The sequence below is a fragment of the Phocoena phocoena genome, chromosome 15 (genome assembly GCF_963924675.1).
Source record: "Phocoena phocoena chromosome 15, mPhoPho1.1, whole genome shotgun sequence".
NCBI lineage: Eukaryota > Metazoa > Chordata > Mammalia > Artiodactyla > Phocoenidae > Phocoena > Phocoena phocoena.
In genome coordinates this window covers 9,819,561-9,842,563 of record NC_089233.1, presented here as the reverse complement: position 1 = coordinate 9,842,563, position 23,003 = coordinate 9,819,561, and the positions used below count along the sequence as shown (strand labels likewise).

The following is a 23,003-nucleotide window of genomic DNA, read 5'->3' as shown; positions in this document are numbered from 1 at the left end:
GGAGAAACGAGTGTTTCAGGCAGAGGAACCAGCACGTGTGGAAGCTCAGACAGAGCATGGGGTGCTCTAGCTCAGACAGGAGCCCCACACACCTGGAGCAGGGCTGGGTCCCCAGGGTCGTCCCTGGGCTACAGAGCCCGGCTTTTATCTAGAGGAGCGCCACCAGATGTGTGAGCAGGGAAGGGGGAGGATCTGATTTATGTTTTCAAGAGATTTGGTCATATGCTGTCTGCAGTTTGCTTCAGAATAACCTGAGAGAGGGCTGTGGATGGCGGTGACACAAGAGTGGCCAGGAGCTGATCATCGTTGAAGCTGGGCGATGGGTAAATGGAAGTGCACCATACCATCCTCTCTACTTATGTTAAAAATTTTTCCCAACGTTAAAAAATTTTAAAGATTCTTTTTTGAAGGCTATCTGGCTTCAGTGTGGACCAAGAGAGGAAACACAGGGGCCAAACAGAGGGGTAACTTGTCCCAGGTCACCCACTGTGACCTGGTCCAGGAAGGTGGTGGCGGGGATGAAGACAATTTTGGAGGCAAGGTCAAGTGGGTTTCTGGTGGAAGGACGAGGGAAAGAGAAGGTTCAAGATGAATTTTAGCTGTGGGGCCTGAGCAACCGTGTGGATTGTGGGGCTAATTACTGAGATGGGAAGGAAAAGGGGGGTGCGTGGTGAAGGGGAGGCAGGAACAAACGGAGAGATCTGTCTGGGGCACGTTACATGTGGGGGGTGCTGTCCTGGGCTGAAGAGCATCTCCCCAAATTTCATGTCCACCTGGAACCTCAGAATGTGACCTCGTTTTGAATAGGGTCTTTGCACATGCAAGTAGTTACGATGACATCATACTGGGTTAAGGTGGGTCTGATGACTAGTGTCCTTATGAGAAGGTCACGGGAAGAGACACAGGAACACACAGGGAGGAAGGCCACGTGACGACAGAGGCAGTGATGAGGCGACAAGCCGAGGAACACCAGTGGCTTCCAGCCATCCTACCAGAGCTGGGAGAGAGGCATGGGACTGACCATGTCCACACCTTGATTTCAGACTTGTGGCCTCCAGCACTGTGAGAGCATAAATGTGTGCTGTCTGAAGCCACCGAATTGTGGTCGTTTTTTCCTGAAGCCCCAGGAACTACTACAGGTAGCTGTCACTTGCTCTTCCTGGTGGGGATGTCCAGTGGGTATACTGGCGTGGAGCTCAGGGGAGGACCAAGGGAATCGTGGGCTTATAAAGGGCATTAATGCCACAGACTGGACGCTCTCAGGGAGAGTGTAGACTGAGACTGAGCCCCTGGACACGCCAACATTCAAGGTCAGGAAGGAGGTGAGAGGTGGGAATGGGGCACCTTGGGTAGCTGGGGGAGTGAGGACAGGAGAAGGACAAGCAGAGAACTGGGGTGACATAGCCGGAGGGGGACCAGAAGCTCAAGGATGTATTCTGGGTTTTAATTTTGACTTTTAAGACAGGTGAGGATGAGAGGGACTTTTGCCTTCTGGTTGCCTGAATATAGTCACAATAAAAACAGCAGCAACGGGGCTCTACTGCCCTTGGCCTGAATTAGTTGTCTGTCACTGTCTGCCCCACCCCCACGCCTCTCCCAGCCAAGGCTGATTGGATCTGGGCTGGACACCTGATCCAAAGCCGGCCAGCCCATTGGCTAGCCTGGGGCCAATCAGATTCTCTCAAGAGGACAGCTGGGAGACAGTGGGTGCTGGAGGCTGGGCGGATCCAGGAGGATGGGTGTGGGGAGAAGGGAGCAGATGTGCCAGGAGACTTGCAGACACGGTGACAGACAGAAAGACTGACCATGAGTCATGAGAAGAGGGAGGCCCCTCAGTGTGGGAGAATAGGCTTCATTTCTGATGCTGTTCCTCCTTCTGGTTCCCTGAACTGCCTGCCACTGGGGCTGTGAGACTTCCCTGCAGCCTTTCAGTAACCCCCGGATGACTGGAGTTAGCGGGAGGGGTCTCTGTTCTTTGCAACCACAGGTGCTTTTCCCAGAAGCCCCCTCCCCCCCCCACCCAGCCTCTGCAGGAGGGCAGCCGCCCAGCAGGAGAGCCTGCTAAACATAACCACATGACCTGCCCCCTTGGCTAAGACGGAAACGTACACTGGAACACCCTGATACCAGGCTGGGGTCCCTACACCAGGTTGTGCCCCAGTATCCATCCCTTAAGCTCAGGCAGCAAAACCCGCCTCAACAGGGGCAGCTGTCCGTGACCCTAGGTCACACATGTCTCTCCCAGAGCCGTGGTCATCCAGGGACAGGACAGCCATGCGCACAATTTTGCTGGATGTTGGAAGTCATAGGGGTCTTAACACGGCTTTGTCACGAAATCAGAAACCGTAATTTCCCATTGGAGCTCAGGCATGATCTAGTGCAGTTATTCCCAAAGCATGGTCCCCAGACCAGCATCACCTGGCAACTTGTTAGAAATGCAGATTCTCGGGGCCCACCCAGACCTACCGAACGGCCACTCAGGCCAGGGCCCAGCATTTCGTGTCTGAACACACCCTCTAGGTGATGAATTCTCAAGTCTGAGAATCACTGACCTAGTTCAACCTCCTCATTTTACAGAGGAGCAAACAGAGGCCCAGGGAAAGGAAGAGGCTGCCCAAGGCCAATTAGGGCCAGGACCAGAGTGTGGAGAGGGACTGAACTGACTGCCCCCTGCCCCATCTGACGATTCTGGGAGTCCTTGTCTTTCGTCACCTCCCAGGGAGCAGGAAGGGTCTCAGTGGAAAGGCACTCCTGCCCACCCAACTGTGAGCAGGCCTAGTGAGCCCCGTGGTCTCCAGATGATTTGGTGAGGGGGGCTAGTGTTTGTCTTGGGGGGCAGGGATCCTTAAGTGCTTTACTCATCGATGCGAGCATCCTTCATCCCTCAGCTCAGAAAAGGTGGGGTGGATTGCAGAGTGAGAGTGAAAGGTCCAGACCCCTCGTCCAGGTGCTATAACTGAGGAGGCGCTGTAACTGGCCATTCTTCCGGGCTGGATGCAGGAGTCAGGAGTCCTGGGTCCTGGTCCCACTGGCTGCTGACTTGTTCCATGACTGGAAGGGTCCCTTTGCCTTTCTGAACCTGTTTTCCCGTCTATAAATTCTGTGACTCAACCATTTGGCTATTTCCAGCCAAAATTTTACGTGGAATTCAAGACGAACAAAGGGCCCAGGGAACACCTTTAGGGCTACTGCCCAAGAAAGAAGGGACGGGGGAGCCTGGCCACTATGTCCTCAGGCCCAGCTCTGTGGATGCCTTGGGTCCATTCCACCCAGCTGCTGACACAGGAAGCATGGCCCCTTTGGGGCTCCTGGAGCTGCGCCATTCCCACTTCTGACACCTGAGTCTCTCATGACCGCCACCTCCCCCCGGGGTATGATCTTTGACCCTTCCCCATTTCTTCCTTGCAATACCCCCTGCCCCCTCCCAGGGGGCCCAGAGTTGCTGCCTAGACCTCATGGCCATTTGCCCTTCGAGGGCTGGGCTTGGGGTGCAAGCCTGGGGTGGGGGGGGCCTTTGACCATTACCTCCAGGTCTCCCTTGGTGATGGACTCCTCCTCCACTCGGAACTGCAGGTCCTCCACCTTCCTGCAGGGGGAGAGGGGGCTGAGTGAGCTTCACCCAGAGGGGTGGGCTTTGCCAAGTCAGCAGTGGCAGAGAGAGCCAAGGCCACAGGTGGCCCAAAGTCCACACTCAGATTATGCAGAAGACACTGCCCAGAGCCCCAAGTTCCTGGAAACATCCAGCCCTCCCAATTTACTGATCCATGCTCTACGCAGAGAACACTGGCTTCTCTAAAATAGACACTGCTTTGGGAAATATCCCCAGTGTTCTCCTTACTTGCTGCAAGAAATAAATCCTTCCTTCTGCAAAAAAAAAAATAATTAAAACACACACACACACACACACACACACACACATATAAAATAGGAATGTTTAACGCAGCATCCTTCCCCGCTAGGGTGGTTATGGAAATAAATAACAGAATGGATAGTAAATGGAAGCACTAACAGCTGTTTTCATCACAGCAGGGAACAGACATGTCGCATGGAACAGTCTGTGGGGAAGGAGGCCAGGTGGGCTTCTTCCCCTACTGACCCCATTCTCATTCCCTCCCCTCCAAATCAGGGCCCAGAGCCCCAGCCCCCACTGCTTGGGCTGCTCCCTGATGTGGAGGGCCCCCAACGCCCTGCTGCAAGGGTGGGGCCCACCCTCAAGGAGACACACCCACCCATCCCTGAGAGAGCACAGGGAAGAGACACAGGCACATTACAGCTCACAAAGCTGCCACTCCTGGGGCCTCGTGACAGCTCCCAGCAGAGGATGAAACTAAGGCCCAGAAAGGGCCAGTGACCTGCCCAAGGTCACACAGCAAGTGCAGGGCAATGCTGGGACTTGCACCCAAGCCTTCCTGAACACAACTCCCACGACGACGTGGGCCCCACCGACCCTCTCAGGCAGATATGAATAAGCCCTCCTGTCTCCAGGTCAGACAGTAACAACAGCCCGTGGAGCACATGGCTCAGCTGAAAGCCCAAAACCAGACCCAAGTCAGGGGGAGGTGGAGGGCTGGGTCTGGGAGGTACTGCTGTGCAGGGGAGCAGAGGAAGCTGCAGAAATCTGTGTGTCAGCAGCTAGGAGACAAAGAGAGGCTTCTGGGCTGAGGGAAACGCTTGTCAGGCCGTAGTCAGCTCTGAGTCCCACCAGGTGACCCAGGACCAAGTCAGGCCAGAGTCCCCACACAGAGGGAACACAACCCCCACTTGCCACTGGCAGGACAGCAAGAGCCAGTGGCACCACTAACAGGCTGGTGACCTCAGGCAAGTCCGTTCCCTGCTCTGAGCCTCAGTTTTCTTATCTGTGGCCTGGGGGGCAATACCTGTCTCCTGGGCTAACTGTAAGCCAGAGAGAGACAGAGCAGGTAAAGCGCCCGGCCCCGGGGCTGAGCCCCAGGCGCAAGGTGTTTCCAGGGGCCTTTTCCTGCTGCTTCTCTGAGCCTCGGTTTCCTGACACATGAAATGGGAATGAAGCTTCAGGACACGGGCTGTGAGCTCCACGCGAGGGACCTGATGCAGAAGGGGTGTTCCCTGCGCTGAACTGGGTCACGGGGTGGGGACATCGGATGCACGTCTCCCTAGTGAGAGGTCCCCCCACCTGCCTGGGCGTTCTCATGACGCTGCGTGAGCCGAACTGGGCAGGAACGGTGAACCCCATGTCAGGAAGGAAAACAGTGACGTATGTAGTGTCTCCCATGTGCTCAGTGTCATGCTGGGTGCTTTACTGGAGTTATCTTGTAAGTCCTCCCAACAGCCTGCAGAGATGGGGATCATCACCCCACTTTGCAGATGAGACGACTAAGGCCCGCAGAGCTCATGTCACCAGCCCAGGTGACACGGCCAGTACGTGGTGGAGGCGGGGTTTGTGCCTGCTGGTCCTGAGCCTTGCTTTTCCTGGTCATCCTTAATGAGGCTCTGGGAAAGTGTCCCGCCAGGACCAGGACAGGAGCGGCACCTACCTCCTCTCCTCCTCCAGCTGGTTGGACAGGTCCACCTTCTCTTTCCGCACGCTCTCCACCAGCAGCCGGGCCCGCTGCAGTTTCTCCTCTGCCTCTGCAACATACTGGGCCCCGAGCGAGGGCCAGGACAGGGTCAGCCTCCTCCTGGGGACCGGGAGCCAGGTGGGGGAGGGGTGGGTGTGGAGGTGGTGCAAGGAGCCAGGCCTGGAACCCAGCCACCCCTACTCCCCTGCCAGCCCTAGTCTGACCGGAACTGTGGACCTAGATGTGAGGGAAGAGGGTCGGCTGAGTGCCAGGAATGGGAACCTCAGGTCCACCTGCCCCCAGTACCTGCCACCTCCCTCAGCCCTTGAGGGCCTAAGACCTACTGTCTTGTCAAGGCCCCTGTCACGGCACACACATGAGCTTGGCCTTAGTAATTCCAGAACCCGAGGGAAGAGTGAGCCTGGCTCCAAATGGGGACAGGGGCCTAGGAGGGAGCTCCCACATGGGGAACAAGCAGCAGGGAAGGGTAAACACATGACAGCAGCAGAGTCAAGGCTATGGGCGAGGACTTCCTTCCCTGAAACCCAACCCAGGAATCAATCTGCTCGAAAGCACGAGCTGAAATGTGGACAGATGTACCCCAAAAATGTTGACATCAGGATTATTTAGAAAAAGTGAGGAATTGGAAAACCACCTAAACACCAGCAGGGGACAGGCCACGTCAGTAAGGACACGGCCCGCAACAGACGGCCACGTAGTCCTTCAAACGGGGAAGAATTTTCCATGACCTAGAAATCGTGCTCGCACTGTAGGAAGTAGGAAAAAGCAGGACACGCAACTTTGTATCGAGGTTCTGGAGGTGGAATGTGGACCTACCGCTGGAAGGAAATTCACCAGGAGGATGAGGGGTGCTGGTAACGTGCGTCTCAGTTTTCTCTGCACACCCCAAGTTCTGCTCACTGAGCATGACTGAGGGACAAGACTGGCCCGAGGAGACCGCTGGTGCCCTCCGGGTGCTCCGTGGCCCTGCCTGCCCACCCACCTGCTCATGCTGTGCCTTGAGCAGGGCGATCTCCTTCTCCACCTCACAGATGTGGCTCGTGGCCTTGGCCACCTCGGCCCGCTCCAGGTCCCGTTCAGCCAGCAACTGCTCGATGTGCTGCTGTTTCTCCTTCAGCGCCTCTTGCAAGGCGGTCGTGCCCGAGATCTTGCGGGCATAGCGCGAAGAGGTCTCCGTGAGCTGCAGGAAGGCGTGGGTGCAGGCAGGACTCAGGGATGCGGAGCACCGTCCAGGCAACCCACCACTACCCAGCAAGTGGGGGGCCCAAGTGCCTCAACTCCTGGGGCTCGGTTCCTCCCCTCCCAGGGCCCTAGACACTCTGCCTAGTTATGTAAAGGGGATCATGATGTTTGCGATCCAGGGAACTTCCTGCTCTCAGGAGAGTCACAGCCCCTGGGGGTCTGCCTCAAGGTGGGCTCTCTCACCTGGGCCACCTTCTCCTGGACTAGGAGGAACCTCCCGTGTCCTCCCGTGTAGACAGAGCTCGGCTGGAAGGGCAACCTCACCTTCCCTCCTCACCCAAGGTGGCTGTGCCAGCCTTTCTAAAGCACCTGCCCTGCACCTGTATCACCTGTGTGCACCTGTATTACCTGCCCTGCCTCTGTATGACCCTCTTTAACTCCCAGGGAAGGGCTTAAGCTACTGACAAATCGGTAATATAAAAATAACAATAAATGTAAATGGGTCAATTTCTCTGTTAAAAAATATACACTTTCATCTTTGTTCAAAAACTCCAAACTGACGGATGCCTGGAACCAGAGCAAGTCAGGGGACAACTGGGTCTCTCTGTCCCCGCCCCACTCCCATACACACACCAGGGTATCCCTCACCAGGCCACTGCGGCTGGGCCGGCCCCCCACGGAGGAGGCCACAGAGCTGACGGAGCTGATGGAGGAACTGCTGGGACTGTGGGTCAGTGCCGAGACTCCCATGGCCATGCGCTTGGTCTTCTTGGCCTTGGCTGGGCTGGTGGATGGGAAGCCGATGCGGATTACCTTGTGGATGGGCGCAAAGAGACCAAACTTGGGTGGGCACTGGAAGTACCTGGAGAGGTAGGAGAGACCATGCTGCTGTCACGGCCCCATAGCCTGGAGCCTGGCCTGCCTCCCCTACCTCTTCAGAGCCCAGCAGAGAGAGGCTTCTCCTGGGGACCCGTCACTCACACCCTAAGACCAATAGACAGGACTCCCAGAAAGGGAACAGAGGTGAGCAGGGCCTGATATTCTGCATAGCCGTGAACAGCGGTTGGGCATATTTCTGGGGGATGGGGGAGTAACAATTACCGAGCACCTGCTCTATGCCAGTCCCTTTACATAAATGCTCATTTCGATCCCCCAACCACTCTATTGTTATCCATATTTCACAGATGAGATTTAGGCTCAGAGAGGTTAAGTAACCTGCCCACAGTCAGAGAGCTGGTTAAATGGCAAAGCTGAGACTGGACCCAGTGGACTCCAAAGCCCACTGTGCTTTGTCTCCCAAACATCAGTCAGAGGCCCCCAGCCGTATCTGCAGCCCCACTCTCACGGCTGCCTCTGGACCACCCCCAGCCCCAAGGCTCTCTGCCCATGGAGCCCCCGAATGGAGAAGCAGAAGCCTGAAGGAGGCACCTTAGGCGTGGGGTGAGGGATGCTGCCCAACCTGTCCCTGGATTCTGAAAGCAAGAGTAAATTGAGAGAAACATCCGTCTTGAAAACAGGAAGGCAAGTGTTGTCATGGAAGTCTGGATCATCTTCTCTCAACACCTCTCTAGCCATGGATTCCACGTGGGACCAGGGACCTAGTTCTGTCCAGTTTCCCGCTCACCTTGAAACTGCCACCCCACCTGCCTCTTCCCACATTCAGGTCTTTGTGCAGCCTGACCCCCAGCCTAGCACACCTCCCTTCTCAGAGCTGTCACAGCCTCACCTGGACAACAGAACCTAGCCCAGGGACGCCAACACAGGCTCGCAGGCCACCGTGCCTTACCCCACACCCCTGACACTGCTCAGCGATAGCACCAACAACCCCCCTCAAAGGGCCCAGGCATGGCCTTAGACCTTCTCAACCCAGCATTCCTGGCAGTCAATTCCCTTTAATCAGAGATGCTGAGAAACCTGGGACCCAGCTGTGACCCTAACCTTGGCTGTAGAGCACCAAGCACTGTCTGATTATTTCCTGTGTCACCCAGGGCAGCTCTCAGAAGGCAGGACCCCTGCCTCTCCTTTTCTGGTGCTCCCACCTCACTTAGTCATGGGTGGCAGGGGGAGGGGAACCCAGGGACAGATGACTCTCCTAGCGTTTGCTCGTGACTCTCTGTGTGACCTTGAGCAATGACCTCTCTGGCCTTGGTTCTCTGATCTATAAAATGGGGTGATATTCCACCACCTGCTTCCGTGAGCCGCTATGACAGAAGGGAGGTGGCAGCATCTGTACATGGTATCTGGCACAGCCACCCAGATGCTTAACCCTGGCATTCTCAGATGCCCCAACCCCGACCCCTGCACCCACCCTAGGAGAAGAGGACTCCCTTCCTCCCTCCCCACCATACCTGGTGCCCGCCACTGCCCCATCGTTCTTCCCAAGGGGCTCGTCCAGCTCCACGCCACACCACTCGCCCTTGGCAAAGTCTGTCTCCCCGACGTACCGTACCACACCAGTCTTCGTCCCACCAACCTACAGGCACACAGAGAGACTCAGGTCCAGAGGATGCAGTGGGAACTGCAGAGATGGCACAGGCAACCAGGTGCCCGGGCTCATCCCACGCCCCCCTTCCAGTGTGCAAGGGCCAGGGGAGATGAGGAGGAGGCCCAAGGACAGCTGGGAGGGGTACAGGTATAAACAGTGCTTCCCAGGGCTGTCCCGAGCAAGAGCTCTGGAGTCAGGAAGACAGACCTGCGTTCAAACCCTGCCATTCACAAGCTGTATGAGCTTGGGCAAGTTACCTAACCTCTCTGAGCTCCAGCATCTTCACCTGTCAAAATGGCTTTTGTGAAGATTAAGTACTAAGTGTGCAGTGTCTGGAGCATACTAGAGTCTCAATAAACGTTATCCTTAAAAATGGTTTAGGGGGTGGGAGGGAGACGCAAGAGGGAGGAGATGGGGGATATATGGATATGTATAGATGATTCACTTTGTTATAAAGCAGAAACTAACACACCATTGTAAAGCAATTATACTCCAATAACGATGTTTAAAAAAAAAAAAAAAAAAGGTTTAGGGAATTCCCTGGCAGTCCAGTGGTTGGGACTCCACGCTTTCACAGCCGAGGGCCCGGATTCAATCCCTGATCAGGGAACCGAGATCCCACAAACCGAGCTGTGTGGCCAAAAGGAAAACAAAAAAATGGTTTGAATGGAGGTTGCCAGGAGCTGGTCAGGAAGGGAAGTTGGGAGTTGTTTAATGGGAATACAGTTTCAGTTTCGCAAGATGAAAAAGACCTGTGGCACAACAATGTGGATACACTTAATACTACTGGACTGTGCGCTCACAAATGGTTAAGAAGGTGAATGTTACGCACGTGTAACGTAATAACTCAGGACAGGCCAATAATCAGGAATACTACTGTAACAATGGTTTTAAAAACTTTCAATTCAAGTTATATATATACATAAAGTTTTACATATATATATATACACACACACTCCCAAAGCCTTAAAAAACCTTCTAAGTTTCTCCACCTCTCCCCAGAAGCACTTTCACTCTTTAAGAGGAAGTTTTTGGTGTCGACCTCCATATTTCTAAATGACATGCTAATATTGCTACTTGTCAATTTTTCAATTTGGGGGTGACATCCATCTACGTCTCATCAGGGAAGGGCAGGCGTTGCCTCCCCATCACCAGGCCGCACACACCCCTACTGGGTTTCTACCCCTGCCACGCAGTGAGGGCTTCATTTTGATCAGACTCCATTAAATAAATTAATAAGTTAAATTTATTAAATTTAATTTCCTTAAATGTATCTTCTAGTACTTCTATCTTAAGTTTATCTTCTAGTACTTCTGTGATGTTTCTTATATCTGCAATCAGATTTTTCATTATCCAGAGCTTTTTTGTTGAAAATCCGTATTTATATTCCGTGGCCTTCTGTTCAGATTTGACACTGGTATCACCTTCTCTTATTTCTCACAGGACCGGCCACCTTCCCCAGAGAAGCTTCTGTGCCCTCTAGAGGGTGCAGGCTTGGCCGCCAGTGATCTAGGAGCTGAATGAGGGAGAAGCCAGTGGGAAAAAGGGGCTCAGCTTTTAGGATAGACATGTTCATTTAATCCTCCCTTTTCAGTCCAACATGCCAGGGGTTCCCCCATCCAAAGACTCCTTCTCTGAACCTCTCACGAGACAACCACTCATCCCAGACGTCCGCTGGAGGGGCAGTCACCGCACAGAGGGGACCCTAGGCAGGGAGGTGGAGTCTGAAGATTTTTCAAACGTCAGCTCCATTTCCAGAGGCCACCATACGGCTGACTTCCGATCCTCAGGGGGCTTCTGAGGGAAACACTGATTGCTTTCCCCGCGGCTGCCTGTGCGCTGGACTGCACTGGGTTTCCAGTGGTATTTCTGCTGTCTCCGCTCCTGTTCTCTTTGTCCTTGAGGTTTAATACCTTTTTTTTTTTTTTTTTTAAATCCCTTCACTGTCATTCTAGTGCAAATTCAGGAAAGGGTGAAAATAAATGTGTGTGTTTATCTACTGTGTTTATCTGAACCAAAATAGGACTTTCTAAATGTTACCTTCTCTGACACCCTTAAGTATGCCTCAGGTGTGCCCAAAAGGAACCAGCTCGCTAATTAAAACTCACTCTAGGGGCTTCCCTGGTGGCGCAGTGGTTGAGAGTCCACCTGCCGATGCAGGGGACACGGGTTCGTGCCCCGGTCCGGGAAGATCCCACATGCCGCGGAGCGGCTGGGCCCATAAGCCATGGCCGCTGAGCCATGGCCGCTGAGACTGCGCGTCCGGAGCCTCTGCTCCGCAACGGGAGAGGCCACAACAGTGAGAGGCCCGCGTACCGCAAAAAAAAAAAAACTCACTCTATTCCCACAATTTCGTAAGGACTGGCTATGTGCCAGGCACACTGAAGACATGAATTCTAAACCTTGCAATTCAGGAGCTCCCTGGTGGCCTCATGGTTAGGATTTGGCGCTTTCACTGCCGTAGCCCGGGTTCAATCTCAGGTTGGGGCACTAAGTCCCGCATGCCGCGACGCACAGGAAAAAAACAAAACAAAACAAATCCCCAAAGCCATAAGGGAATACTACAAACAATTACATGCCAACAAATTCGACAACCTAGAAGAAATGGACAAGTTTCCCCCTCACCAGACCCCACTGCATGTGTGCCAGGCCCTGCCCTCCAAGGTATGAGGCCTTTCCCTTCTTTCTTTTTTTATTATATTTAACCTGTCTTTACTGTACAAAATTAATAGACTTTTTTTAAGATGTTGCTTTTTAAAATTCATTTATTTGGCTGCATCAGGTCTTAGTTGTGGCACGTGGGATCTTCACTGCAGCGCGTGGACTTCCCTCTAGTTGCAGCGCGAGGGCTCAGTAGTTGAGGTGCGCGGGCTTAGTTGCCCTGCAGCATGTAGGATCTTAGTTCCCCAACCAGGGATTGAACCCGCACCCCCTGCATTGAAAGGCGGATTCTTAACCACTGAACCACCAAGGAAGTCCCTAATAGACTTTGCTTTATAGAGATATTTTAGGTTTCTGGAAAATTTGAGTAGAGAATTCCCATATATCCCCTCTTCTCTCGCCCTTACAGTTTCCCCTCTCATTAACACCCTGCATCAGTGGGGTGCATTTATTACAATGGTGAGCCAACAAATTGTTATTAATTAAAGTCCATAGTTTACATTAGGGTTCACTCTTGGTGTTGTACGTTCTATGGATTTTGAGAAACATATATAATGACTCGTACCCACCATTATAGTATCATACAGAATAGTTTCACTGCCCTAAAAATGATCTGTGTTCCACCTATTTATCCCTCCCTCCCCTACCCCCTGGTAACCAACGATCTTTTACTGTCCCCAAAGTTTTGTCTCTTCCAGAATGTCATACAGTTGGAATCATATAGTACGTGGCATATTCCCACTGGCTTCAGTCACTTAATACTATGCATTTAAGGTTCCCGAATGTCTTTTCATGGCTTGACAGCTCAGTTCCTTTTAGCCTTGAATAACTCCACGGTCTGGATGCACCTTAGTTTATTTATCCATTCACCTACTGAAGAACATCTCGGTTGCTTCCAAGTTTTAGTAATTAGGAATAAAGTTGCTAGAAATATTTGTGTGCAGGTTTTCATGCAGATATGTCAGCTCATTTGCGTAAGTACCAAGGAGCAGGACTGCTGAATCGCATGGTGAGAGTATGTTTAGTTTTGTAAGAAGTGGCCAAGCTGTCTTCCTAAGTGCCTGTGCATTTTGCATCCTGGCCCTCCCCAGCAATGCACCAGAGTCCCTGTAGTTCCACTAAGGGACTGTCCCTCCCCACACCCCCACCGGGGAACAGGCTGGGCCCCAGTCTCTGGAGGGATGAGCCCCACCCGCTCCTTTTCCAGCCCCTGAGGGTTATCTGTGAGGCTGGAATTCCCACTGGCCTGGGCCAAAGAGCGACTACATCCCGGGTCTCATAAAACAAGGGAGGTGGGTAGATTGAATTTATCTGTTTCTCCGGGATTTTCCTCTGAGGAAGTTAAAACAGGTGACTCGTTTAAAATAAACCCATGCGTCTCGCCCACAAGGACAGACAGCTCTGCCATCATGAGGCTGGGGCAAGTCCCCCCGTCTCACAGGGCAGCCATGAGGGTCCAGTGAGGGGCTCATTTCTAAGGCCTGGGGCAGCACTTGCTGGGCCGCTGGGGCGGAAGAGCAGAGCAAGCGGGGAAGGAGGGGGTCCTGGTAGGAAAGAGGCTGCCCGGGAGAGACGGGCAGGTGAGTGGTGCCATTGGGCCACCTTCAGGGAGATGAGTGGACAGAGGTGAGCAGCCCCTCTCAGTGATCCTCCCTGACCATGTCCACAGTCGCTGACCTGAACAGCTAGTGAGGGGCATCTGGGGCTCAACTAGCTTTTGCGGCATCGACGTCATACACGAGGTACCTCACTCGCTCTCAGGACCACCTGGCAGGGCCGTGAGTCATTCACTGAGCAGGAAGGTTTGAGCGCCTTCCTGGCACCAGGCTCTGTTGCAGGCACTGGAGGAGCAACCATGTGAGCAAAACACCACAACCTTCCTCGTCAGGGCGGGAAGCAGACAGCCCAGCAGTAAGTGAGTAAATGCTGTCATTCCAGGCGGATGACAAGGGCTACGTAGAAGAGTACTGGAGGGCCCCGTCTCCAAGAGGTGACATTGGCACAGAGGCCTAACGGAAGCAGGACAGTGAGCTGTGGGGAGCCCTGGGGTCAGAGTCCCAGGTGGAGGAGGTCAGCAGGGCACAGCAGAGGCACTGGCCTGGTACGGGAGCAAAGAGAAGGAGGCCAGGGCGGCCGAGTGCAGCCAGGACGGAGGGCGAAGTCAGATCATACGAGGGTGGGCGGGCAGACCACAAGGGTCTGGGGGCCATGGGAAGATGGGTGGGTTTTATCCCACGTGAGACGGGGGCTCCTGGAGTGTTGGGCCCTGAGTGGGGGCAGGGAGACCAAGGAGGGGGCGGTTCCATTGCTGGAGAGAGAGGACCTGCCCACAGAGGTGGTGGGCTGGGGTCAGGGAGACCAAGGAGGGGGCGGTTCCATTGCTGGAGAGAGAGGACCTGTCCACAGAGGTAGTGGGCTGGGGGCAGGGAGACCAAGGAGGGGGCGGCAGTTCCACTGCTGGAGAGAGAGGACCTGCCCACAGAGGTGGGGGGCTGGGGACCAATTGGGGTGTATTTTGGAGGCAGTACCAGAGGCCTGATTATGAATCACGTGGTCAGGAGGAGAGAAAAACAGGACGTAAGGCCAACTGCCAAGTTCCTGGATTGGTCTGCTGGAGACACACGTGTGCCATTTACTGAGATGGGGAGGATGGGGGGAGGACGGTGGGGCGGGGGAGCAGGTCGGGGATGGGGCTTGGGTGTGTTATAGTTTGAACTGTGTTCCCCAAAAAGACATGCTGAAGACCTGACTCCCACGACTATGAGTGTAACCTGATTAAAAAATAGGGTCTCTTATGGGAGTTCCCTGGCGGCCCAGCGCTTAGGATTCCGGGCTTTGACTGCCGTGGCCCGGGTTCAATCCCTGGTCGGGGAACTGAGTTCCTGCAAGCTGTGCGGCACAGCCAATAAACAAACAAACAAATACATAAATAAAAATAGGGTCTTTTAGATGTGATCACATTAGGATGAGGTCATTAGGGCGGGCCCTAATCCAATATGACTGGTGTCCTTGTAAGCGAAGAGACACGGAGGGACGAAGGCCATGTAAAGACTGAGGCAGAGATCCAAGGAGTGCACCTATAAGCCAAGGAACGCCGAGGAGTGCAGGCAACACCAGAACCCAAGAGAAGGGCAAGGAGCACATTCTTCCCTTGATCCTTCAGAGACAGCATGGCCCTGCCAACACCTGGGATTTCAAATGTCTAACGTCCAGAACTTGGAGAGCGTACATTTCTGTTTTAAGTCATCCAGTTTATGGTACTCGTTACAGCAGCCATAGGAAACTAATGCAGGTTAAGTGGAGATATTGACTAAGGGCTTGACACACGAGACAGGAGATGGAACCCTGATGGAACCCAGCCAGAAGCCCCATGACACACAGAGGAAGCAGGAGGCAGCCCTAGTACCTCCTGGGCCCCCTGCCTTACCTGGCTCTGCCCCCATTAGCAGAGCCTGAACACGGAGGCCCAGCAGCCCTGTGTGCTCGGTGGGCCACCGAGTCCCCTCCTGCTCACCCCTCCCCGCTCCCAACAGATACCAGCTCCCTCTGCCTGAGCACCCAGGACAGCAGCCCCCAGGATGCCCCCTGGCCGGTCCTCACAAACCTCTCCCGTCTACAGCCAGGCCTCACACTGGGCATCACAGCACTTGCCCCTCAGCTGTGAAGACTCCGGGGTGAAGAAACAACACCCAGAACAAGGAAAGAAAACCAGCCTTTCCCGAGGGCTCACTACATGCCGGGAGTCTTCCTTATTCTAATTATTTGTTTGTTTGTTTATTTATTTATGCCACGCCATGGCATGCGGGGTCTTAGTCCCCCGATCAGGGATGGTACCCACGCCCCCTGCAGTGGAAGCTCAGTCTTGACCACTGGACCGCCAGGGAAGTCCCTTCCTTATTCAATTTATACAAATCCTATGAAATGGGAATATCAGGCCCATTTTAAAGATGAGGAAACCGAGGCTCAGCACCCTACCCTGGGACACTGCTGTGAAGGGCAGAGCTGAGCTCACGCCCAGGCCTGTACACCCCAGAGGCCACCTTGCAGCCTCTACACTGCAGATGGCCCTGCTGGGTGTCAGTTCTCAGCAGAGTGGTGGGAACTTGACCGGGGCCTGAGGAGAGAGGGAGACACCTACAGAGAGAAAACCTCATTCCTCATCTCTCAGGAGGCTGGTCCCACACTGCCCAGGCCAGCTACCGAGGGGGCAGCAGGCAGGACACAGCCCTGCAAAGAACCTACCCACCCAGTGCAGAGGGGCCGGGCTGCTCAGACTGCCTCGTGGGCTGGTACACTCTGGGTTATCTGCAAGGCCAGGCTGGCACCGGCAGGGAGCTTTGGGATACATGCCGGGAGAGGGTGTCAGCAGTAGAGGTGATTCCCTGGAAAGGTTTCTTGGTCCACCCTCCTCAGGATGCTTCTGTGGCCAGTACATGAAGGGACATTAAGGGGCAGAGACTTCAAGTACTTGGCGATGCTCCACTCAGATCCCGCTTCAAGGAAGCCCTTGCTGCCCTGCTGTGCGGAGCCCCTCACCTGAGATGGGGCACTCACATGCGGTGACTGAGCGAGGCCGGGGCAGAAAGGCCCGGACACGTTGGCTCAGCATGGGACGCTGTGATGGGCAATCTCGCTCCAGAGCTGCCCCAGGTTGGCCGAGACTCTGTCTGGCCTGCAGAGCGGTCTGACTTCTCCCTCTGCCCAATCTTTCACAGAAGTTAAAAGCCCTAAGAAACACCCCAAACCCCACCTTGGTGCCTACTTTTGGAGAACTCGACCCTCCACAGCAACCTATGAGCCATCTGACATCTTTGGGGGTCAGAGCTCTCCCATCACCCCACTGACATCCATTCCTTGCGGCTTTGGCCCTGGGGCACCTCTTGGAGCCACAAGCAACCAGCCAGGCCTCTTCCTTCCTGAGACAGCCTCCTCTGGTCCTTGCTAATCATACCCCATGCTGGCAACTGTAGCTGACCAAGATACTTCCAGCCCTCCACCTGGACTGCTGGATCCACTCGGGGTGGGGGGGATACAGAGGACATTCCAGGACTGATAGATAGAAGCCCAGAGCTCCTGTTCCAGGCCAGCCCATGATGTGCTGTGTGACCCCAGGCAACCGCTCACCCTCTCTGGCCTCCACGGTCCTTCCCTGTACAATGAGTGATTAAGGCCCGGTGGTCTCTGCCCCAGCAGGCCTGTCTTGAGTCTGGATCAGCCCCCGGGTGGGGCTGTCTTCCTACCCCTCTTCTGTGCCACCAGTTCTCAAGCTGCCTTTCTACATAGTCTCGGTTCCTGCTTCTCCGTTAATTCCCCTGGAATGTCTCTTCTCTACCACGACCTAAATCCCAAACTAATGGCTGGCTCTCGAGTCTGCCGCACCAGCCCTGCTGCCTCTGAAGCAACATCCCTAAAACCACGCGGACAGACCCACTTCCTGGGATGGACCCTCAGGACCACACCTTGGGGAACACACACAGCAGCTATGTCTCCGGCCAGCTAGGCAGCCGAGTGCCCCCCCATAGGCTCCCCAGGCCTGGAAGGTGCCCAGGACCAAAGGGAGTGGTGGGTGTTCCCAGGCAGAAGGAAATAGAGAGGTGGCCTGGGATGCCAGGGTCCCACCAGGCTGGGCCAGTGGGCCTGGGTCCCGTCTCAGCTGTGCCAGGCATGTTCTAAAAGTCTGCGTGTCCTTGGACAAGTCATTGCATCTCTCTGCTCCCACCTCTGCCATGCGCCCCAACTCCAGACACCCAGGATCCTTGAGTACTACCCCAAACTCACCTAGTCCGAGCTACGGGAGCACTCGGGGAGGGAGGATTTCAGAAGAGGGAGTTGGGGCGGAATAGAATGATTCAATGCTGGAGGAATTTCAGGGATTAGCCAGAAAGGTTATCTGTGTGTGTGAGTGTGTGTGTGTGTGTGCGCGCGCGCGCGCGCGCGCGCGCGCCTGTGTGTGTCCTGGGGCGGGGGAGGGGCCGAGGGCGGGAAGGACAAAGGCAGCACAGCCCAGCTCTGCCACTTCCACTCTGGGTGCTGTGGGAAACTCAGGCCTGATTCTCACCCTCAGCCTGTAAAACCGAACAATGAGCATGTGCGTCGTGGGCAGCTGGGACAGTAAGAGGTGAGTCCATGCAGCTCAGTGTGGAAACTCCAAACCACACCTGAAACTTCTGCCAGTTTCGCTCTGGCAGGCATGTGACAAGATGCCCAGTATTTAAGTGACACTATTCCAGGAAGGTCAGGCCTGTTCCCCCTGTGTCACCCTCCCAGGGGTTCCTCCGGGGGCCAGGGCCCCTCACGGTTGAAGAGGAAATGGATTCTGTGTGTAAAGCTCTTGGCACAAGGCTCCGCTCCCAGCGAGCACTCGGCCAGTGAAAGCCAAGGACACGCAGGCCGACGTGAGCCGCTATGTGACCTCAGAGAGGCTCCCCGAGCTCAGTCCCTCCCTGTGCCCAGGACCCCATGGCCCAGGGAGAATGCCCACCCTTCGTGGACTTTAATGCTGATACCAGCTAACACTTCACAGAGCTTACTTGGAGCCAGACCACCTTCTAACACTACACATGCAGCAGGTGAACTTTTTTTTTTGGCCATGCTGTGCAGCTTGTAGGATCTTAGTTCCCCAACCAGGGATCAAACCTGGGCCCCGGCAGTGAAAGCACAGAGTCCTAACCACTTGACTGCCAGGGAATTCCAGGCAGGTGAACTTTTATCCCCATCTTACAGGTGAAGAAACTGAGGCAGAGAGAGGATAAACAACTTGCCCACGACTATTTGGCGAGTACACGTACCTCCTGGGGTTGTGTCGAGGCCCAAATGAAACCAGGACCCAGAGGTATCACTAAAGAGCAGCGTAACTTAACGGACATAAATTCTGTTATTTATGTTCAAACATAACAAATATTGTTCATGCCTTTGACCCGGGTCAGAAGCAGGTTTGTGGCTGGTGAAGCTAACGTAGCTTAGGTAATCAGAGCCCCTCACATACACCAGCCTCTCTGGAGGCTCTGGGTGGGGAGGGCCCTGACAATACATTCATGGGATCACGTGACTTGTAAAATTTGCGAAAGCAATATTTTTTGTATTGTTTCCTAAAAAGCCCCCGCCCTCAAATTGTATAAGCTCAGGCCTCTACCTTCATTCATGTCCAGGATATAATTTGTTAAAGGGAGGGGTAGGGATAGGAAGATGCTGTGTCAGGTGTTTATAGAAGGCACAAGGGAGAAGGAGCAAGTCCCAGGGTCGGCCGAGCCAGCTGGATCCTGGCTGTGCACAGCGGTCCAGGCTGGAGGACTAACCCAAGGGAAGCTGTGGACTAGGGTGGGGCATGTGGGGCTCCATCCTTGAGGTGAAAGTAAATCCCTCCTTCAAATTCCTCTCCCCAACCCACCAGAATCCAAGCATGTCCTGTTTCCAGGGCAGTCACAGTTGATGAGTGAATAAAGGAATGGATGGCCCAGCACCTCCTGGCTGAGTGGCCCTGGGCAGCTTGTTTTCCAGGGCTGAGCTCAGTTTCCTCATCTGTAAAATGGGGAGATAACACCCACTGCGTAAGGCAGTGGGGAGAACCAAGAGAGACAAGGTGCAGAAAGTGCTGGGCACGGATTCGCCCTGGAGAAAGCGGTGTTTCGAACCACAGGATGCAACCCAGTCTCAGGCTGGGAAGTCACTGGGGCCCGTCTGCCAACCTGCTGAAGGGCTGCAGTCTGGCGGAGATTTCCAGAGCAGGGCCTGCCTCGTGACAGCTTGAGCGCCCCCTGCTCAGTACGTCCAGCTCTCACTCCTTGAGGGGTGAGCAGGTGCAAGGGGAGTTCCAGGCAGGATCACACTGGGGTTAAACCTCTCTCCTCTCCCAACCCGAGGAGCATTCAGGGATGGTCAATAACCCTAAGGGGCTCCACTTCCCACCCCACAGGGCACTCACATGACACTACCCAGGTCTTGCACAGCCAGAGCCCTTGGTAACTACGATGCCCTTCCATGGCCAGCAGCTTCTCAATGATCCCAACGAAAGTATCACACGGGAGTTATCTATGCCCGTTTTGCTGAATGGACAGATGATGAATGAATGGGAATGAGGCCCAGTTAAGTGAATCACCCAGCATCACACGGCTGGGAAGTAGCAGCAAAGGCACGAACCTGGGCCTGATTTCCCTGCAGCGGCCATGGCCAGCAGGTGCCCTCAGATCCCAGGCACCCCCAAGGACAGCTCAGTGAGGCTGTAAGCCGGCTTGCCTGACCACTTGGGGTTAGAGCTGATGAGATGTCTGAACCACCCGACCTTGGGCCAGGGGTCTTTTTTTTTTTTTTTTTTAATTGGAGTATAGGTGATTTACAATGTTGTGTTAGTTTCAGGTGTACAGCAAAGTGAATCAGTTATACATATACATATATCCAGTCTTTTTTGGATCCTTTTCCCATATTCGTCATTACAGAGTATTAAGTAGAGTTCCCTGTGCTATACAGTAGGTCCTTATTAGTTATTTATTTTATATATAGTGGTGTGTATATGTCAATCTTCCAACTTATCCCCCCCTTTCCTCCCTGGTAACCATAAGTTTGTTTTCTATGTCTGTGACTGTATTTCTGTTTTGTAAATAAGTTCATTTGTACTATTTTTTAAAGATCCCACATATAAGCGATATCATATGATATTTGTCTTTCTCTGTCTGACTTACTTCACTCGGTATGACAATCTCTAGGGCCATCCACGTTGCTGCAAATGGCATTATTTCGTTCATTTTTATGGCTAATATTCCATTGTATATATGTACCACATATTTTTTATCTGCTCCTCTGTCAATGGACATTTAGGTTGCTTCCATGTCTTGGCCATTGTAAATAGTGCTGCAGTGAACCCTGGGGTGCATGTATCTTTTCAAATTATGTTTTTCTCTGTATATATGCCCAGGAGTGGGATTGCTGGATCATATGGTAGTTCTATATTTAGTTTTTTAAGGAACTTCCATACTGTTCTCCATAATGGTTGTACCAATTTACATTCCCACCAACAGTGTAGGAGGGTTCCCTTTCCTCCACACCCTCTCCAGCATTTACTGTTTGTAGACTTTTTGATGATGGCCATTCTGAGCCGTGTGAGATGATACCCCATTGTAGTTTTGATTCGCATTTCTCTAATAACATCTCAACATCTCTCAGTGATGTTGAGCATCTTTTCATGTGCTTTTTGGCCATCTGTATGTCTTCTTTGGAGAAACATCTATTTAGATATTCTGCCCTTTTTTTGAATAGGTTGTTTGTTTTTTGATATTGACTCCATGAGCTGTTTGTATATTTTGGAGATTAATCCCTTGTCGGTTGGTTCGTTTGTAAATATTTTCTCCCATTCTGTGGGTTGTCTTTTCGTTTTGTTTATGGTTTCCTTTGCTGTGCAAAAGCTTTTACATTTAATTAGGTCCCATTTGTTTATTTTTGTTTTTATTTTCATTACTCTAGGAAGTGGAGGGCCAAGGGTCTTGAGCACTCTGGTCCCGAGCCTTTTCCAGTATAATCCTGGCACATCCACGCTGGTGGGCTGGATCAATGGATAATATCAATGGCAGCTAACATTTTGAGGGCACTAAGTATCAGGCACTGTCTAAAGGCATTAACATGTATTCACACATTTCAACCCACAAGGCAGGTACTATTAAAGTTCTCATTTTACAGATGGGAAGACCAAGGCCCAGGAAGGTTAAGACACTTGTCCAGGGTCACACAGTGACAGTCTCCAGGGTACCCACTTTACCTGTCTCCCTGGTCACTCTGTGGTTCTGACCAGGAGCGGGTGCCCCAGCCTGGACCCCACCCGAGCCCCGTGGTTCCCCCACCCTGCCCAGTCCCGGGGATCCAGCTCACTTACATGGGGTGGAGTGCTTGGGTTGGGGGGACTCACCAGCACACGGTCTCCCAGGCGCAGGTCCTTGTCACCCCGCTTCACAGAGCCGCTGTCGGAGAGGTTGGAGCCCGACTCGTTGCCGGTCTTGACGGAGCTGTTGAGGACGCTCTCCCGCAGGGGGATGACGCGGCTGGTGAGCGGCGGCGTGGCCGTGCCCGAGTGCAGCGACAGGTTCTGGGTGGTCAGCGACTCGACCGAGTGCGCGTCGCTGCCCGAGCCCTCGGCCGCAGGCTGCCGGGTCAGCTTGGAGGGCCGCGTGAAGATGCCCTGCAGGGCCGGGCACTCGAAGTAGCGCACGCCGCCCACGGCGCCGTCGTTCTTGCCCACCGGCTCGTCCAGCACCACGCCCGCCCACTGGCCCGGCGCGAACTGCGTCTCGCCCAGGTACTGCACCACGCCCGGCTTCACTCCATTCACCCACACGCGCTCGCCCACCACGAAGTCCCCCACGAACTCGTCGCCCACTTCGGCCGCCTTGGCGCCGGGCTTCTCGGGGGCGGCGGGGGCTGCGGCCGGCGGGCCCGAGGCCTGCTTGTGCAGGGGGGAGCCTGTGGAGGAGGAGAGAGGCGGCGGTTAGGGCTCGGGTGGGGGCTGGACCCTCGGCCGTCCCAGGAGCGCGTAGTCCAGCTGGCCGGGGGGAAACTGAGGCAGGCGGGGCTGGGAGTGGGGCCTGGGGCGGGTCTCATTCTTCCTGGGCCGTAGGCATCCCCGGGTGGCTCCCTACTCTGCCAATCCCTCTGGAAAGTTCTAGGGATGAAAAGCTCAGGACCACTGCTCAGGGTCACTCGAAATTGAGGGCAGAATGAACCCATGACCGAGGGTTACAAGCTGCTACTTCCGCATCCCGGTGGGCTCAGGCCCTCAGCTGTTACTTTGAGGCCGCCCATGGCCCCATGTGGGACTCAGGTCTTGTGGGGGGATCTCTGTGCCCCCCACCTTCTTCCCCAGCCAGTTCTGGGCCCCACGAAAGGCTCCTTACTGTTCCTTGGCAGCTGACCACAGACATCTCGGAACAAGGAAGGAGCCAGAAAACCCTCTTATTCCACTCCTGAGTCTCCCTCTCCTCCCCGGTCCCCAAGCTGCAGGCCAAGCCTCAGGGCACACAGACCAGGAGAAGGGGGTGGGAGGCGGAAGCAAGCACTTAACATCATTGCTGGACTGAACTCCAGGCTCTCTGGCCTGAACTGGGTACCCTAATCCAGCCCCTCTTTACAGAAAGAAT

General features: G+C 54.2%; 1 protein-coding gene across 1 annotated transcript in view; it reads right to left on the bottom strand.

Moving 5' to 3' along the window:
* CLIP2 (CAP-Gly domain containing linker protein 2) overlaps positions 1–23,003 on the bottom strand; it is a 55,634-nt gene that overhangs the window by 19,842 nt on the left and 12,789 nt on the right. The window contains exons 2-7 of the mRNA XM_065892651.1: positions 21,779–22,329; positions 9,089–9,213; positions 7,389–7,602; positions 6,541–6,738; positions 5,514–5,617; positions 3,526–3,586 (exon numbers count right to left, since the gene is read on the bottom strand). Coding sequence (XP_065748723.1) covers positions 3,526–3,586; positions 5,514–5,617; positions 6,541–6,738; positions 7,389–7,602; positions 9,089–9,213; positions 21,779–22,329 — 1,253 coding nt within the window. The remainder of the gene's footprint in view (positions 1–3,525; positions 3,587–5,513; positions 5,618–6,540; positions 6,739–7,388; positions 7,603–9,088; positions 9,214–21,778; positions 22,330–23,003) is intronic.